The 20,846-nt window shown below is 33.3% G+C and overlaps 1 protein-coding gene across 1 annotated transcript in view; it reads left to right on the top strand.

The window, feature by feature from the left end:
• The first annotated feature begins 1,322 nt into the window (after window positions 1-1,322).
• Window positions 1,323-20,846, top strand: part of LOC145261145 (FGGY carbohydrate kinase domain-containing protein-like) — a 79,826-nt gene continuing 60,302 nt past the window's right edge. The window contains exons 1-2 of the mRNA XM_080119443.1: window positions 1,323-1,393; window positions 14,629-14,841. Of these exons, the coding sequence (XP_079975569.1) occupies window positions 14,659-14,841 (183 nt within the window). The 5' untranslated portion in view covers window positions 1,323-1,393; window positions 14,629-14,658. The remainder of the gene's footprint in view (window positions 1,394-14,628; window positions 14,842-20,846) is intronic.

The raw sequence follows: 20,846 nt of genomic DNA, 5'->3' as shown, positions 1-20,846 counted from the left end.
GGCCAATTTTTAATGTGAGGAGTGAAGGGAGGGGGAAGGGAAAAGGGGACCAGCTCCCGAGAGGTGGGAAATAGGAGCTGGTTAAAGGTCAGGCATGTGAGGTTGCCCCCACATCTGGTCTTTGCTAGTCATAGCTAGTCATAGCTTGCAGTATCTGCCGGAACAGATGGTATTTATTTGCTCCCCCACCGAGCAAATTAGGCACAAGGCCGATTTTTAATGTGAGGAGTGAAGGGAGGGGGAAGGGAAAAAGGGGACCAGCTCCCGAGAGGTGGGAAATGGGAGATGGTTAAAGGTCAGGCATGTGGGGTTGCCCCCACATCTGGTCTTTGCTAGTCATAGCTAGTCATAGCTAGTCATAGCTTGCAGCATCTGCCGGAACAGATGGTATTTATTTGCTCCCCCACCGAGCAAATTAGGCACAAGGCCGATTTTTAATGTGAGGAGTGAAGGGAGGGGGAAGGGAAAAAGGGGACCAGCTCCCGAGAGGTGGGAAATGGGAGCTGGTTAAAGGTCAGGCATGTGGGGTTGCCCCCACATCTGGTCTTTGCTAGTCATAGCTAGTCATAGCTTGCAGTATCTGCCGGAACAGATGGCATTTATTTGCTCCCCCACTGAGCAAATTAGGCACAAGGCCGTTTTTAATGTGAGGTAAAAACCAGCTCCCCTAAAAGTAGGCAAAAAGGGGGCACTCTGGTTACCAAAAATAATAATTGTCCCAGTATAGAGGCTTTCCCCTCCATTGACTGGTACAAATTATCTTAAGTGCAGCATCTGCCGGAACAGATGGTATTTATTTGCTCCCCCACCGAGCAAATTAGGCACAAGGCCGATTTTTAATGTGAGGAGTGAAGGGAAGGGGAAAAGGCGACCAGCTCCCGAGAGGTGGGAAATGGGAGCTGGTTAAAGGTCAGACATGTGGGGTTGCCCCCACATCTGGTCTTTGCTAGTCATAGCTAGTCATAGCTTGCAGTATCTGCCGGAACAGATGGTGTTTATTTGCTCCCCCACCGAGCAAATTAGGCACAAGGCCGATTTTTAATGTGAGGAGTGAAGGGAGGGGGAAGGGAAAAAGGGGACCAGCTCCCGAGAGGTGGGAAATGGGAGCTGGTTAATGGTCAGGCATGTGGGGTTGCCCCCACATCTGGTCTTTGCTAGTCATAGCTTGCAGCATCTGCCGGAACAGATACTACACTTTGATCTCAGCCAAAAGGCTAAGAACATCCGTCGAGCTTTTATGTTTCTACTTTTTCATTTTAAATTCCAAGATAAGTCTATTATATTAAACGGAACAGAAAAGAAAGGACACCGAATAGAGTTATCTCCCTTACGATATCTGGAAAGCAGACGTTCTTTCTTTCGTTCTTTCTTTCTTTTGTTATAAGCAGACGTGGTAAGCAGATGTTCTTTCTTTCTTTCTTTGTTGTGTTGGCCGGCATAAACTACACACGCATTTGTACGTGTGTAAAGAATTCGTTATTTATTTATTTCGCACAACTTCTGAAACCGACCATATCAATGTCTAACTGACGTAATCGAATTTTAACTGTATCTCTCAGGATGGGTAAAATTAATTAACGGACAATTAACGCGCCATTTTTAATGTTATCTTACGAAGTTTCAAATTAAGATATAATGCTCCTAAACCTTGTTCACATTGGTGATCTTTGCAGCGCATTTCAGGTGAAAACATTATTACGTACTTACGTGTCATGGGGAAACTAGTATAATTTTTTCTTTAGAAAAATTACTAAAAAAGATCATCCACTAGAAAAAATAATTACAGGTAAAAATAGAATTTATCGTATGTTTTGATGTGGAAGAGTTGTGCGACCAATTCAGTATGATCTCCCTTGACTTAAATTAAGGGTCCGTCCATTTTAAACGAACCTAAATTGGATGATTTTTTTTTATTTGTTAAAAATATGGTCAAAGTGCCGACGTGTATCAGCTCAACCAACACTCACTTTTCAAAAGTGTATTCGAGCCCGTTTTGAACGAATATCACATTTTAAAACTGTCGCTGACAAGTAGTTTTTTTTTTTTATAACATCATAATATATTATTATGCAATGTATACTCTAATGGTTTTCGGTGGTCGCCATATTAGTTTTAATTTTAGACACTTGTGTTTTGGTTCATTTTGTATCGTCTGCAATAAAAAACAAAATGGCAACCATTGAAAACCATTAGAGAATACATTGGATAATAAAAGTATTAATATCATAAAAACTACTTGGGGACAATTTTTAATGTAATATTCATTCAAAAACGGATCCGGGTAAAACTTGCGGAGAATGCTCCGTTTTACGGTTGTTGTAAAAATGGAACGGAAATTTAAATTTCGTTCCGTTTTAATCTTTTTTTGGTACTAGTGCAGTAGTGCAGTGCACTTATTGATCCGTGCTGAAATAATAATGTTATTATTTAAAAAGCTATTCTTAACATGGGGAGGGGAGGGTGCTTGCTTTGTATCTATTCTATACTTTAATCTTACAATTGAATAAAAAAAAACATATTAAACTTGGAAATACGATTTAAAAAATAGCGCGGATCAGTAAGTGCAGTACTGCAGTGGCACTGCCCAGTGCCCAACTGCACTTACTGCACTGCAGAGTGCGCCGTGGCCGTGCGGATCAGTAAGTGCAGTGCAAGGGTGCTAGTGCACTTTAAGTGCACTAGCACTCTTTTATTATTATTATTATTATTATTATTATTATTATTATTATTATTGTGCCCCCCCCCCAAACGAAAGTAATCGAAAGAATAACATTCAACAATCGTATTTTTTATATGAATGAAAAAAATGAATAATTTTTTTTATATAAAAATAAAATTTTATTCACACAAACGAAATAATATTTAAACGGAAAATGTCAGTTTGGTATACCTTTTTGGTATATATATAAGTCCAACTCATTGGAAATGTCGACTTTTATAGGTTTTCATTTATGCTTACGAATAAACACCTCAACCTCCCCATATTAAGAATGACTTTTGGAATAGACACCCGAATCTCTCCATATTAAGAACGGCTTTCGGAATAGACACCTCCAACTTTGTCAGCATACTCGAAAAAAAAAAACTATAAAAGTTGACATGTCGAATGTGAACGATGAGTTGGACGTAATGTAAAAATGTACTGAATTTAAAACGGAACGAAATTTAAATTTCCGTTCCATTTTTACAACACCCGTAAAACAGAGCGTTCTCCGCAAGTTTTACCCTAATTTCACTATGACACGTAAGTATGTTATACTGTTTTCACTTGAAATAAATGCGTTAGTTTAAAATATCACAAACGTAAACAAGCATTATCTTATAATCCTTAACCCAATTTTAATCAAAATCCATTACATGATTTGGTAAACGTTAAACTTATTCTAGTGTGGCCAACATAAATAGAAGGCCCTTCCATTAAACTCACGTAACCTATTGATGTTGCAGAATAAAATACAATGGCCACGGTCAGATGATAGGCGACAAATGAGGATTACTTTAAACCGGGTGCATTTTAAAATAAACAATTAAATACACTTAAACTACAAAAAAAAAAAAAAAAAAGTACTCCGTTTTAATTGCACGTGTCCAAATGTAAAATAATTCTTTATCTTTCGGAAAAGAAAATACAATCATATTTGAACCGGTTTTATAACTCCTTCGGTATTTTATTTATTTATTTATTTATTTTTTACACAAGAATCACCACTTATCAAGGCTCGGAGGCCACTCGAGGATAAGGGTTAATGGGTATGCATTAGTCAATGTGATTCTAGCGTAGTAAACATAGGTAGTAGAATTTTTGTAAGATGGATTACATAGGGGAACGGTTCATCAAGAACTTGTTTACATTGGACTTGGAGACAATCAGATTGTAGTCAGCTGGCAAGCAGGCCAACGGAAGTTTCTTTGAGAATTGAAACAGAAAATAACTATCCTTGTAATAGTTGTCTATCGCTGAGCCGTAACCATTGTACTTTATTCTAAGAATTGATCTTGTTAAGTTTTGAGACATCGTGTTGAACAAAGATGGCGGCGTAGTTCAGATCAGTAACCAAGATGGCGACCAAGAATCAAATGTGGTCCATGCCATAGTTAACCTCTTAAGTTCTGAGATATTGTGTTGAACAAAGATGGCGGCGTAGTTCAGATCAGTAACCAAGATGTCGGCGTAGTTCAGATCAGTAACTAAGATGGCGGCCAAGAATTAGTAAGAATAAAGAATAAACGCAGTCCGTGACGTAGTAAACGGCGAACTGATTGAATCCAATATTCGACAATTTTTATAATAATTTTGGGACGTTTTCATTGGTTGTTTAGCACAGCCGTTGGTTATAAAAATGATTGGCGAATCCATTCATCTCATATCCCCATTACAAGTCCATTGTGATGGGATGTCTCCTAGCGGCTTCGGCTGCAGGGAGACAGGGTAGTACCAGTCAAGGATTCGTCACTTGACACTCAGCCCAACAGGTGAGGGGCCGGGAACCGGCCCAGCACCTGTTGGACTGAGGTACACCGCCTGGGTAATACCTAGGAGGTCCACCCTCCCAGGCCTTGCCACCGGGCTTTCCGGTGGGGCAAGTTTATTGCTTGCTGCCTGAGGCGCCCCGACCGGGGAATGCCGACGGGGTTACTCAGGCAATTTTTAAAATTGCAGGAGTGCCCCTCCTTTAGGGGAGCCTGCGGGGTTCCCACTTTCCGGCCTTGTGCCACATTTTGCTGAGGTGGGCAGCAAATAAATATCTACCCCCATTACAAGTCAAAAACATTTTACAGATCTCTATATGAGATAGATAGATATTCGAATGTTCCATTAAAGTTCTTTACTTCTCAATTATCTGAGTTGGTAAAAAAGTTGGGGGCATAATTTTCCTCTCCCTAACTGACATTTTTGATATGCTATAGTATATCTTTCGTTTTTGGTCCCTTTTTTTTCTCTCTCTCTTTTTTTTTTTTTTTTTTACCAAGGAGTCACCATTTATCAAGGCCCAGAGGCCACTCGAGGATAAGGGTTAATAAGTGTACAGTGGTCAATGGGACAGTGACATAGTAATTGTTAGTAGTGGAAATTTGGTAAATTGGATTACTTAAGGGGAACGGCTCATCAAGAACTTGTTTACGTTGGACTTGAAGACGACCATATTGTAGTCAGCTGGAAAGCAGCCAAACGGAAGAGAGTTCCGTAGGTGTGCAGTTCTAGGAAAGAAGCTTTGTTCATGGAATCTACATTTAGGTTTAGGCACAGATAAAGAGTGGGGGAAATTATTGATAGTGTTTTCAGCTAGACGAGTGTTTCTCATTGAGGTTTGGTGAGGGGGTACCATAGATTGGAACTCAGACGAGCACTTGATTCCAGAAAAAGAATTCATCTAGTCTGTTGGAGTATCCAGGTTCTTGTTGCTACTTAAGATAACATTACTTGGATGAGGTGCATCATTCTTTGTAAAAGCCAGTGTGGATTAGCCATATGGAGGAGATCTTATTTGGGCTGTGAATACTATGTGATTTTGAATATTTGGTCAGGGATATTTTGAGGGAAATTTCTCCTTATGCAAGGTTGTCCTGACAAACCTCTGTACAAAGAGAGACTTTACATATTCATGTATAGTGTCTAGTCGGCAGTCAAGTCCACTATCAATCTGATATGTGTTTGTGAGCAGATTACATGACTTTAATGAAACAACCTTCTATTTATGTTGGTCACACTTGAAAGTTAATATGCGTGTTTACTCATGATTTTGATTTTAAAAATATGTCTCAAATTCAAGGTTTATCAGGTTTTAAGAATGTATTGAAAGTCAGGGAATCTTGCTTAATCAGTATCTAATTATAATGGATCAAATTTAATGCAAATCTGAAATATTTGATTTCATGTTTAGGGGAGGATTAATAATTTGTATGAATTGGATTATTCGAATTACAGTTTTAATTTTCTGTGTTATTCTCGCAGTGTTTCGTGTGATGTAACCTCCGAGGTACCTTAAATAAGTTTTCAGACTTTTTTTTTTTTTTTGTATGGGCACTTTTATTGATAGTACACACATGAAACTCAAGTCCTCTTTAAAGTAATCTCCTCCGGCTGCAATGCACTTGTACCGTTCCAACAACTTCTGGAAGGCTTCTTGTATGAGTGTCAATGACCCTTGTCACAGCCTCTTTTATCTCTTAAATTGTCTCATAATGATAGCCTCTAAGGTTTTCCTTCAGCTTAGGGAATAACCAAAAGTCACAGGGAGCAAGGTCTGCTCTATAGAGAGAGTGAGGAACTGTCTTGATGCCCATCTTGGTCAAATAGTCTGTGACAAAGATGGAGTTGTGCATTGGTGCATTCACGCAAATCTTCTGCATGTTCACTTTCTTGCAAATAATTATGTGTACGGTTCTCACATTGACACCAAACTGTGTATTTATTGTCTCCATAGACACATGATGGTCGTTATCCAAGAAATTCTTTATTTGGCCAATCAATTCTGGTGTTCTGACTTCCTTACTCTTTTCATACCTCTCAGAATCCCTCAAGACTCCCTGCCTTCCTTGAATCTCTTATGCCACTCAAAAACTGATGCTCAATTTATGGAAGATGGTCCAAAAGCAGTCTAAAGCTTTCCATACGTATCTGTGGTATTTTTTTTTCCAAGTTTAAAACAGAATTTTATTGCATATCATTCTAATAAAGTTTCCTCATATCCAGATTGGATTTTTGATATTAACCAGCTCTGACAATCAGGCTTTAGAAGGATGTATTCCAATTCCTGCTGTAGCTGCTCATTTGAACCTGAAATCATAAAAATTGGTCAGTCGTCTCATAAGATGTATAGCAATAACATACTGAATTTTCAAGAGTCTATGACAATTTTAAATGCCTGTACGAAAAACGTTTGGAAACTTATTTAAGGCACCTTGTACAACAGTTATCTTCTGTCTTTATATGAAAATTTATGACTTAAAAAAATCTAAAAAAATTTATGACTTAAAAAAAATCTAAAAAAATTTATGACTTAAAAAAAATCTAAAAAAATTTATGACTTAAAAAAATCTAAATAGATTGTTAAAATAAAATACAGAAAATTTTGTATGTTGTACGTACTCATTACAACAGAACGAATTGGCCTTTTGGTCAAGATCAAAGTGCAGTATCTGTTCTTCAGATGCTGCACTTCATTTTCTTGTTCTCTTTTGGTGGAGGAGAAATCCTTCACGACTGAAACAATTTTTATTTTTGTACCTTTTCTCCATGTTAAAAAACGACCCCGGTGTCTAACTCTGTCCCGTGGGGAGGCATAGTAAATCGGTACAACAGAACGAAGATGTCATATTCCAAAAATCACATAAATCGATCAAGTAGTTTTATTTAAAATTTTCGATTTTTAGTGATTTTATTACTAAACTGCATGTAAGGCAGAGTTTTCACCTTTCAACTTTGATTTAAGTTGTCTCCTCTTTTTTTTTATTTCATTGGATTTAATCATGGCGGATGAAAACACTACGGCTTGCTTAGCAAAAATGCTTTTTGAAAATATATGATTTTTTAAACAAACTTTATAATGAACAGTCTCACTAAGAAAAGAAAATTCTGAAATAAATGAAAATGGTCATTATATGAAAATGTATAATTTAAAAAAAAAAACACAATTTTACAAAATTAAAATTTCGTAATAAATGAAAATAGTCATTTAAAGTTATAAACTAAGAACTTCTTGAATTATCTCCTCTCGGAATTTAAAAAAAAAAAAAATAATAATAATAATTGCAATTGTGCATTTTAATTATTTTGGACAATTTTGTTTTGTTTTCATTTTTGAAGAACTCCATTCAGAACAAGGGGTGACAAATCAAAAAGACCCTAAACTTAAAAATACAATTCTTCCTAAATAGATGTGAATACACCAAATACTTAAAAAAAAAATTTTTTTTTACAAAGGAGTCACCACTTATCAAGACCCGGAGGCCACTCGAGGATAAGGATTAATGAGTGTACGATAGTCAATGAGACAATATCATAGTAATCGTTAATAATAAAAATTTGGTAAATTGGATTACTTAACGGGATGTCTCATCAAGAACTTGTTTATGTTGGACTTGAAGATCATATTGTAGTCAGCTGGAAAGCAGGAAAACGGAAGAGAGTTCCGCAGGCGTGCAGTTCTAAGAAAGAAGCTTTGTTCATGGAATCCATGTTTATGGCACAGATAAAGAGTGGAGGAAATTATTGATAGTGGTTTCAACTAAATGAGTGTTATTCATGAAAATTTGGTAGTGGGGTATAGATTGGAGCTCAGACGAACACTTGCCATGAAAATAATGATAGAGCAGAGACAAGCTTGCAATGTCTCTGCTGTGGGAAAGAGGTTGCAGGGAAGAGAAAAGGGCATCCTCTAGTAGGCTATGAAGTCTATTTTGAACTCTGTCAAGCAAGATAGGCTGCTTCTCTGCGTGATACCTTATTTCAACCAGAAAAATCTATTGACTTTTTACAGTCTTTGAAACTGTTATCTTCTGAGACATGCATCTGTGAAGAGGAAATATATTGCACAACAAGTAAAAGAAATGATGGATTCAAATTAAAAAATGTCACACTTTTCAGTAATGACTGTTCAAAACTATAAATTTTAATGATTATTTTTTTTTATTGATTTTTAGTGATGGGACGATCTCAATTTTTTTTTTCTGATTCCGATATAGTTACCAATTCCATACTAATTTCCTGATTCCGGTACAATTACTGATTCCTTTCTTTATAAATCTCAAAATATTTAACTATGAAATTATGATTACAGTAAAACAAATCTTAAATGGGCATATACAGGGTGACCTCACAAAAAAACAAAAGCTAAATGGAGGCCATCTAGAACATATGCTGTAGAATGGAGAAAAAAAGGCCAAAGATCCTAGTGTTTTGATGTGATATTTTGAATATAATAAACTAGTTATGACCAAAGTTTCATTTCAATAGGACAAAACACTAAGAAACAGGGCCTAATTAGAGTTGGGGCCCGTTTTTTGGGGGGGTCACCCTGTATTTTCTTAAACATAAAAACACACTTGTGAGGGGATGATCTCTCGCTTTTAGTTCTACTGGAAGTTTTAAATCAATAAATATTTATTATTTTATAAGTACTACCAGCAACGGAAGATTTTTTTTTGTTTTTTTTAAACAAAATCAAAAAAATATAATTAAAGGAATCGTTTTTGGCAACAGAAAATAGACACAAAAGTTTTCCGATTCCAATACCCTAAAAAGTTCCAATTTTACCAATTCCTGATTCTGATTCCGATTAATCACCCCAACACTATTGACATTATTTATCCAAGATAATAACAGTAAGATGCAAATAAATCCAAGTTTTCCGAATGCACGATTATGCCCCGCTAAGAAATTATTAATATACACCAGGGGTGCACACAGTTTTTCGACATGGTAGCTACTTATGACATGACTAAGTCTAAATGATCTACCATCTACTAAAAATACAAAACATATTATTTATTAGCCCTCGTGCAAAAGCGCAGGACACAAAATGTTTTAAATAATAATAATAATAATAATAACAAAGTCTTTCGCTAGCGAGGACTATTATTGAGCGTAGCCAGTTATACATTTTGAAATTTTCATCTCTATTTTTCTCGTTATCTACTGAATATTTTTAATGAAACCTATATGAAATATGTTCCTTATTAAATTGTAAAGATTTTCTATTCCGAAAGAAGTTTTAAAAAATTTAACCTAAAAAAGTTATTTTAAAGTTTTTGTTAAAAAAATTCAGATTTTCTCATTATTCAGATATGTATGACAAAGAGGGAGTTGCAAAAAAAGAGTTGTAGTGTGAGGAGAATTACAAACTGAAACAGAGAGAATATTCAGACCTCTAATAATACAAAGAGGGGGTTGCAAAAATGAGTTGTGGTGTGAGGAGAAATACAATCTGAAATAGAGAGTAGGAGAGTTTTTATAAATACATACAAAACCACATTCATCTTTTTTCAAATCCAAATTAATAAATTAAATAAAATATAATCTTAAAAAGATACAATACAAGTTAGAAAAGCATTTCATCCAAGGCATGAAAATTGTTAAACAAAATGTTTTTACTACAGGTTTTAAAAATAAAGGTACAAGATTCAATTTGAAATTTATTTATCTTCAAAGTGCACTTTTATACATTTTACAAAGTAAGATATTAAATTTTTATACCTTACTTTGTAAAATTTATAAAAGTACACTTTGAAGATAAATAAATTTCAAATTGAATCTTGTACCTTTATTTTTAAAGCCTGTAGTAAAAACATTTTGTTTAACAATTTTCATGCCTTGGATGAAATGCTTTTCTAACTTGTAAATATATTGTAAGTTAGTTTTTATATGTACAGTATCTGCAGGTGTATGTTGCATTATTGCATCAACCCATATTGTTTTTTGTTTTCATTTTTTAAGAACTCCATTCAGAACAAGGGGAGACAAATCAAGAAGATTATTATGAGCATATGCAAATTAATGTCTCAAGCAGACTTATAGATGCTCATCCATCATGGTGGAGCGTTATTTGGACGTAATGATCTCCATGTGGGAAAAGGCTGACTCACATAAATAAGTACATCCAAATAATGCAAGTTAAGAAGGTAGCACATTTATGATGTTGGGGGGTCCTCGGTGAGTAAGTTCCATAATTGTCCATGAGCTCTGCATCAGCTGATGTTGGCTTATAGTGTCAGAATCTTATCCCTCATTCCAAAAGAGTTCAGATGAAGCAGTGTTGCAATTTTCGATGCGAGTGAAACAATCTCGGAATCTTCTTAAAAAAGGGGCAGCACATGAATGTAGCGATTAACTCGAGTAAAGAAAAGTTTTTAAAACGTTTGTCGAACTCTGATGGACAATTGCTAATTTATTTGTTTTTTGTTTTAATTATTTGAACTATTATCCTCACCTTCTAATTGTTGTTTTTCTATGATGTTTCGGCCAATTATTCCTCTGGCCTTCATCAGGTAAACCACAACGGGATAAGAATGTCGAATCCTCCAACTACATCTACAGCAATTACTGCTTTCAGTAGTTGTAGTTATCTCACCATGGTTTGGTCAAATAATCCTCTGACCGACTTTGGGTGGGATTGAAACTGCTACCTCCAGACAATACTCACTTGGAATCTTGGATATTCCAGCATCTCTATCCACTTGTGAGATAACTACAACTACTGAAAGCAGTAATTGCTGTGGATGTAGTTGGAGGATTTGACATTCCTATCCCGTTGCGGTTTACATGACGAAGGCCAGAGGAATAATCAGCCGAAACGTCGTAGAAAACAAGAACTAGAAGATGAGGATAATAGTCCAAATAGTTAAATAAAAAATGAATTTACTCATCTTCAAAATAGTTCTAAAAAATTAATTCAATATAGTGTCAGAATCTTATCCCTCACTCCAAAAGAGTTCAGGTGAAACAGTGTTGCAATTTTCGATGCGAGTGAAACAATCTCGGAATCTTCTTAAAAAGGGGAGCACATGAATGTAGCGATTAGCTCAAGTAAAGAAAAGTTTTTAAAACGTTCGTCGAACTCTGACGGACAATTGCTAATTTGTTTCATCTAGTGTGCACTCTCAAGCTGCACGCATGACTGCGCTCGTATTTCCAAATTTGCTGCAAGATTCTGAAAGTTTGCCAGCACCAATGTTTTTTTTTTTTTTTAATACCATGCGATCTACCCACAATATCTCTGCGATCAACCAGTCAAATGGGTACATATACACTAAAGAAACTTAAAATTTATATCGAGTAGATATTGTTAAAATTTCACAAAAAATCAAAAATATATCTGAATTTGTATGAGGATAATTGTCTGTATTTTTTAGATGAGGTGTTTTCATTGATTGAGATTGTCGGACTGGCTTCTTCATCTTGGTTGTTATCGTCACAACGTTTCGGCCGTTTTGCCCTCCGGCCTTCATCAGGTGTTTTGTATCGAACTGGGAAACCGTTTGTTAGGAGTCTCGAACCAAACAGAGAATCAGTAACTATGTCCCAGAGCCTAGCTGGAGTCCGAACACGGTACCCCCGTAATAATAATAAAGGGTTGGGTTCAAGACTCCTAACAAACGGTTTCCCAGTTCGATACAAAACACCTGATGAAGGCCGGAGGGCAAAACGGCCGAAACGTTGTGACAATAACAACCAAGATGAGGAAGCCAGTCCGACAATCTCAATTGCATGAGGGGTTTTCACCTTTTTACTGTTCCTTGAATCTAAATTAAATTGGAGGAATAGGACCTGTGGAATAAATTAAATTTGGTTTTAAGCCAGAAAAAATAATTGTTAAAGTGGTTAAAATTGAAAAAAATTTGAACTTGGCAGGCGTAAGTCAACTAAATGTGTTACCTCTACGCATGCGTAAATATACATGTATAGATTTAACAACGTTATTTTTAAAGTTTTTATGTGTATAGACTTAGCTCAGATGATAGCAAATAATGTTGAAGAGCCATATGTTTTGGTTTCAATTCTAACTGATGGCATCCAAGTCATTTTTTTTTATTACTTTTGAAATCACTGCTAGATTTTGGGTACAATATAATAATCAATAGAGTGTTGGCTCTTTAATAATAATAAATACGAAATTTTCAAAAATAAAATATCATATTTAGGCTTATTTTATGATCGGACAATGCCATAAATGTCATATTTAGGCTTATTTTACCATTGGCAAATACTAGTGTATAAAATAAAGTTTTGCATAAGATGAGTGATTTTATTCTGGGATGAAGCCAAGGGGAGACAATCGATGAGTCAGTCACGTTAACTAATATAAACATCTCTGATAATAATGGCTTGAATAAAACTAAGATTAAAAATAATAATAAATATTCGTCCAAACTCCTTCTTGCCAAATCCTATCTTCGACTGTAATCTTCACCGACCGTTCTCCCCGTCTCTCAGCTGTTCAAAAAAGAGGACTACCCTGTGCTTTCCCCCTTCATTCTTTTGTCACACCAGTCATTGTCCTCGTATGCAAATTAATGTCCTATGTATATGTTATGGCTCGCAAATAGCCACAAGAAGAACAGAACAACGGATAACAGTTTAAAACATGTATTACGTGAAAACAACGGAAAGGTTACAAACAAAAAGTGTAGGTAATTCACTGAGCATGCGAGGGTCACTCTGGAATTAGATCCTCCGCTGGGATCGCCATGAGTAAAGTTTATATGGACGATAGATTAGTCCATTTGGAGGGTGGTTCCCTCACAGCAGTATATTCATAAGCCATCTATAGACAAAAGTTTTTCTTTTCTCTTTCCTTCCTTGATTCCGTCACCCGACAAGATAGACAGAGGTGCCGTCACTTATGTACGTCACGTTTTGCTTTACTTTTGCTACATGGCTAAAAATGGTGTACTCTGATTAGGAGTTGAATTTATTTTGTATAAAAATAAAAATACCTGATTGTTTTTCCATAAATTTTAATGTACTCTGATAATTTTCAATCCTAAATAAGTATTTCTTTTAAAGTTTTCCAGTTATTTTGATTACCATATTTCATTTGTATGTTAACGAATTACAGCAATGTAGCACATTTACTTATCCAAACCAGTTCTGGTTTTTAAAGTCCTCGGAAGTAAACAGTGTTATTTAATATGAAGATCCCCACCAAGTTATGTTCGTTTATGTTTCTGCATTTTTGAGATAAGGATTGGTTATTCATATTATTTGGATTCTTCAGACTACTGTTCTCATCTTGAGCGTGATTTTCACAACGTTTCGGTTGATATAACCACCGACCTTCTTCAGGTGTATCTTGTTTAACTCAGGAATGTTTCTGCTGAACTTGGGAATCTGCACATAATTTTGAAGGGAGGGGAGGGTAGCATGCTGTCGTTCTGTCAGCCATGACTGGGTAGAGGTCCTAAATAATTTGCAATTGTAATTTTTGGTCGGCCAAACTGAGCATTGAACTTTCAAACTTCACAAGAATATCACTTTACAATTGAATTTTTTCCAAGTACTCTAACTATCGACAACTGCGACAGAGATACAGTTGAAATTAAACATTTATTCTTTTTAAATGCTTTTAAAATCAGTCAGAGTGATCTAGTCATTATGTGACAATCTCCACATATGAGCTAAGTTGACCGACTTATTACAACTGAAAGTGCTCAACGATAAGAAACAAGTTTCTTAAAGGGGCTAACATAATTATTGCTTCTGATGCATGTCCATGTCAGGTTTTGTTTTCTTATAGTCTTACACCATCAATATCTGCAACAGAGAGATGAAACTTTCAGGTCATGAATGTACGAGTTCAGTCATTATAATAATGCAATTTGCAATCACGTCCAATCCATTGGGGCAGAATAAAAAAATAGGAGGCATTTGATAAAATTATAGAACAAATACGGTGAAATAAATTAAAAATGGAAAAGGGAGACCAAATTTTTCAATGTTTTGTCCACTGTTTTGTGTTCGTTTTCAAGAGTGAATAAAATAATTAACGTATCGTATTTAGCTATGGTTTCTTTTCTATTACTTTTCAATCATCTGGTATTCAGCAATGATTGAGACCACAAGACTTTTGTCACATGAGCGTTTGCATTTTTTCCGCTTCTCAACACCAGAATTTACTTTCTTTATTGCAGTTCTGGTCAGTGTAGGGGCTACCAAAAAAAATGTCCATGGAATACTTCATTGGTGTGGATGTTGGGACAGGCAGTGTAAGATCAGCACTTTTTCAAAAGGATGGAACACTCTTATCAAAAGCTGTCAAAATTATTGATATCCATGAACCCAAAGCTGATTATTATGAGCAATCGACTGACAACATTTGGGCTGCGGTTGTCTCTACAGTAAAGGTAAATTGTAGCGATGAGACGATTCCAATAATTTTCTGGATTCTGATACACTCACCAATTCTGTTCTAAATTCTTGATTTCAATACGATTATCAATTTCCATTCCTTTAAAATCTCTTCATATTGGATTATAGATTTCTTTTTTTTTTTTTTTTTTTTTGGTGGGGTGAGCGGGTACCATAAAAACATATTTGCAAAATATTTTTGCAAACCTACAAAATGCACTTGTGAGGGAGGGGTAATCTATAGATTTTAGTTTTTCTGATAGTTTGATATCAATAAATATTTATAATTTTTTTCATCAATTAAAAATTTAGTTTTAAATAAAAACAAACAGATAAAAAAAAAAATAATTAAAAGAATCGTTTTTTGGCATCAGAAAATAGGTCGAAAGTTTTCCAATTCTGATACTTTAAAAAGTTCCGACTTTTTTCGATTTCCGATTAATGATCCTTTAATGATCTTGTGATCTGTAATATTTGTTTATTGGTTGTTATAACTGACAAAGTGGATACAAACATTAGCTTGAGAGGAATATTTTATTTTCTTAGTTTTTACATACTTTTAGAATTCTGTGTCTGCTCTTCGCAGGACACGTGTGACAACGTAGAAGCCTGGAGACTAACTGACTCATCCTTTTAGGTCAATCATCGGTCAAAGAGCGAGAGAGAGAGAGTGTGTGTGGTTGAGCGAGCAGTAACAGATCTATATGTTGACATAATTAATCGCTTGAATCAATTTAGAGTTATCTCCCCTGAACTAATCACAGTAAGAAATAATGCAATAGTTTTTGAAATACTAAAAACAAGCATATATTGCAAGATTGGAAATTAGGGCACCGATCTCTTTCCAATTGAACTAAGATTTATATTTTAAAATATACTATGTATTATTTTTCTATATATAAAGTTAAGTGAGTGTATATGTTTATAAACATCTATGTACAGGATTCTCTCCTAAATTTACCGATTGTTATGAATTATGGAATATATATTTTAAATGATCTAATACACAAAATACAAAAGATTTAATAGAGAAAAGGTTACTCTACGTCATATTTTAAATTATATGATGTTATAAAATTTGGTTATAATCAGCTAATATACTTCCTAACTTCCGGAGACAAGGCGAATCAGTTCCTTCGCTTTTATTGTTCTTCAGTATTTCTATTGTGAAGCGATTTATTGAAATAAAATATTAGAAAAGGGCATTATCAAAATTATAAAAATTGTCAAAATTATAAGATAAAAATAACACAATTAGCCTTTAGTTCATTATGTAAAAAGATTTTAAGAAGTGTTTTAAAAAAAAAAAAGAGCACAAAAGTGTTTTCAATAATTCTTAAAAGAAAAATAAAACTAATTTCCAAAAATTCTTAATTTAAATAAAAAAAGAAAGATCGGTAAAAAGTAGTGTTGGGACGATTCCAGGAAAATGTTGATTAACGATTCCGATACCAATACGATTCGGATTTCCGTGGAATTGTTTTGAAATATACCATTATATAATCGAAAGTTTTTGTGTAGCAGATAAATTTGGTACAGCAAAAAAGTGGAAATACAATTAAGGGAATTTCGAAAACGATTTGATTTTTTTTTTGTAAAATTTCTTTCATTGAAGATAAAAGTCAAAAAAATATTTTAACCATGAATTAAACATGCACCATGAAATTAATAACAATCAATTTCAGGAGTTACTTTTTCTTTATATTTTTTAATATAAAAAATAAGTCCTGATTAATTCAACAAAAAATACAATAACATAAAATTTCAAGGGGGATAACAGGTTTTGTTTGTTTTTTGATATTTATTTTTTTGTTTTATTTTCTCTTTATCTTTGATAACTCTTTAAAATTTAACATTTTTTTTTTCAGCTTTAATCGCTAACTGATTTTTATTCCACTTTCTAGATTCTAAAATTTAAAAATAACTAAATTTTTGATTAAATTTTTAGTCTGTTATATTCAGTCGTCTCAAATTATTCCTATTTATTTATTTGACTTTAAAAATATTTTTAACAATAATAATATTTTTTTAATCTAAATAAATTGGTTTATTTTTATATTTATTTTTATTATATAATTATATACTTATCGTCCTTTAATGTTTATTCTTATTTAATGTCTTAATTTACCTTTTTATTTCTATATAAAAAAGTAAATTTTTGGGAATTGTTTATTTCTATTGTTAAATAAGTCATTCATTGAACTTTCGAAATCGCCTCTGCCTTAATGCTATTTCTGGCAACCTTTTTTTATTTTTTATTAGGGGTTGAGAAACAATTACCTATGCTCACATCACGACTGTAATACCAGGCATCGGTGAATGTCAACCAAGCTCCTACAGTCCGGTAGTTGAGCGGCTCTGAGTGACTAGTTAGTTTGCAAAGTTAGGGTTCAAATGATTTTTTTTTAAAAAGTTAAACTTTTTTCCTTTTTTAATAAATTTTTCCTTTTTTTTTGTTTTTGTTGTTCAATTGCTTCACTCGCAGAATATTTTAATGAAATGTAAATTTCTAAAAGAAAAGAAAATTAAATTCACTTACCGCATTTATTTAACAGATAGCAAAATGATTGTTTTCTTTTGTAGTTTTAGAAAAATCTTAAGCGGAACCGTCAGTCAGTATAATATGTAGTTCTAACGTTTTTGTTTTTGGATACTTCAAAAAAGCCGACTGACTGTTAAAGTTTTGCGAACTGATACAACGTGATCAGTTTCACTTTAGTTTTAGAAATATTTCCTGAAACAGCTTTCGTTCAGAAAATAGAAAGTACATATATTGTTCTATTAAACCTTTTATTGTTTAAATAATTTGACTTTGCTTGTTTTATTTTTTAAAAATATAAAGGTTGACAAGACATTTTTCATTTACTAATAGAAGAGTGTTGGTAAAAAAGAAAAAAAAACTTGCCAAAAGATAAGCGTTCCCTTTATGGTGCTTCTACACTTTATCGCTTAAACTGGAGACGCCATTTTATTTTGCGCACCTGTCGTTCAAATCCAAGGGAGAAATCAGTATTTTAAACTATCACCGAAGTTAGAAATAAATAACAAAATATTAAACTAGATATTAATTACTTCTGGAAAGAACTATGAAAAAAAGTAAATAAAGAAAGTGAAACAGAACATATATCTGTAATTGTTTAATTGGAATGTTTCGATTTAATTAATGAAAACAGGAAAGTTTTACATGAAACGTATTTTTCATGAAACGTGTATTTTTTATTATTAAAAACAGAAAATGAAAAGGACATTCATAATTGCCTAAACTGGGCGAGCGCCATTTGAAAACAAAACAAAATAAAAATTTATCAAAATATAATTGTAAAGACATTTATTGAAAAGTTTGCGTAAGAAAATATAATTTTAATCAAACAATTTTGTAATGAAAGCAACATTGGATTTTTATAGAATAGTTTTTTTTTTTTTTTTGTTTTTTTTTTTCGAACAAATAAATAATTTTAATGAAACATTATTTTGAATTAAAGCAACTTTGAAGGGTTAACAACAAATAAATTTAAATGAAACCGAAAAATCAGTATCTAGTTTGATTTTGTTATTTATTTCCTGCTTTGGCCATAGTTTAAAATACTGATTTCTCTCTTGGATTTCAACAACAGGCACGCAAAATAAAATGGCGTCTTCTGTTTCAGTGATAAAGTGAGTAATCCCCCCCACTTTTTTTTTTAGTCACCAATAGGAAAAAAACACTGATTTTTAACATAATTTACTCACAATGAGAGCACTGTAAAATCTTTTTTATCTAAGGGTTAAGTATTACACAACTTTTCCATGGACTTGACATAGTTAGGCTGTTTTATACATAAATAAACTTCACTCACAAATGAAAACAATGTTACCTTGCGGCCCCCGAAAGTTTCGCAACAGTGCAAACAGATAACTAATCATGGGCCTCAAAGTTTTGAAACAGACCGACAGCAACTATGTATGTGACAGAATAAGAAAACTCATTAAGATAAATAAAAATTGCCTTTAAAGTAGTTAATAAAATTCTTGTATATCATATTAAATATGAAAAGTTTTATGACGTTTTTATCATAAATTTTTGACAGCATAAATTTCACTTCAAACAAGCAGTTCAACTTAAAAATATAAGAGAATTGTAATGAAAGGATTGTAAATCTAAGGTATATTTTAATGATGTGATTCTGATTCCCCCCTAAATACACGATTCTTATGATTAACGATTCCGATTAATCGTCCCACTACTAGTAAAACGGTAATAAAAATGAGTACATGCACATGGACGATATAGGCATGAGAGAAAAATATAAAGGAACTGACTTGCCTTGTCATCACTTTCAGTAGCACTATGCCAGAAGTTAGGAAATACATTAACGTACAATAGCCTAAAATTCTAACTTGACTAGTGCGCCTGTAAGCATCAATAATATATATGTGTGGGGCATTTTTAAAACGAATTCTGATTATGAATTATGGGATATATATTTTAAATTATCTCCCCTGAACTATTCTGGACACAGTTTGAAATAACTAGTTTTTGAAATACTAAAAAAACTTGCTGTAAGATTAGAAATTGGGCTGTCTTTTTCCCAATTGACTCCAGAGTGAAATACTAGATCCATGTTTCATCCCTCGTCACATATTGATGAATTATTATTATATTGAAACAGTTGCAAACTGTATCCTGTGCTATCGACGCATTGTTGTTTTTGATTAGCTGCGAGCAAATGCAAGACCCACTTTGTACACAGTTTTCTCAGTGAGCAAATGTTCATGAAAAATAGTGATATATTCAACTCATTTACTATTTTTGTGCAACTTAAATCTGAAATCAGTCACATGCACAGTATTTTAAACTTATGTTGTATCATAGAATTAAACAAACAAATTACAAAATGTTAATTTATTAGAAACTGTTTAAAACAATGACTATACAAATTAGGAATACCAAAAAATGTTTATTGGTGTTTGCAGGTTACTATATATACGGTATTTTAAACATTTTGCATCATACAATTAAATAGATATAACCTGACGTTTTATTATTTACAAAACTATTGCACATACATAAGAAAATAAGACAATGCAAATTCCAAATATATATTACAGAATATTAATTTATTAGAAACTCTTTAAAACAATAAATATACAAATTATGAATACCGAAAGCTGTTTATTGGTGTTTGCAAGTTATTATATATACGGTATTTTAAACGTGTTGCATCATATAATTAAATTTAGAACAGCATTGGTAATTGCATTGGAATCTGAAATTTAGAACAGCATTGGTAATTGCATTGGAATCTGAAATTTAGAACAGCATTGGTAATTGCATTGGAATCTGAAATTTAGAAAAGCATTGGTAATTGCATTGGAATCTGAAATTTAGAACAGCATTGGTAATTGCATTGGAATCTGAAATTTAGAACAGCATTGGTAATTGCATTGGAATCAAGAATTTAGAACAGAATCTGTAATTGCATTGAAATTGCCATATCACTAAGAAAATATGACGATGCAAATTCCAAATATATATTACAGAATATTAATTTATTAGAAACTCTTTAAAACAATAAATATACAAATTATGAATACCGAAAGCTGTTTATTGGTGTTTGCAAGTTATTATATATACGGTATTTTAAACGTGTTGCATCATATAATTAAATCAGCATAAGCCGTTTTCATGTTAATATAATTAGGATATGTGAAAAAAAAACAACATTTTCATTTATTTATTTAGATAGATGTGCCTTAGTGTTTAAGTGTCACAAATCATTTAATTATATTAACTATATAAACAACCTTTTTTCATTAACACCATGTTTATTGTAAAACCTCTCATGCCATCAGATTAATGCCCTTCCTCATAACTGACCACCTCAGAAATGAAAAATTGCTATCTAAATGCACACAATATATACTGGTAATTGTATTGGAATCTGGAATTTAGAACAGCATTGGTAATTGTATTGGAATCTGGAATTTAGAACAGCATTGGTAATTGTATTGGAATCTGGAA

The sequence above is a fragment of the Euprymna scolopes genome, chromosome 37, assembly GCF_053919585.1.
Source record: "Euprymna scolopes isolate OS-2025 chromosome 37, ASM5391958v1, whole genome shotgun sequence".
In the NCBI taxonomy this organism is placed as follows: Eukaryota; Metazoa; Mollusca; class Cephalopoda; order Sepiida; family Sepiolidae; genus Euprymna; species Euprymna scolopes.
The sequence above is the reverse complement of the archived record's forward strand: the minus strand, read 5'-3'. Positions and strand labels throughout refer to the sequence as shown.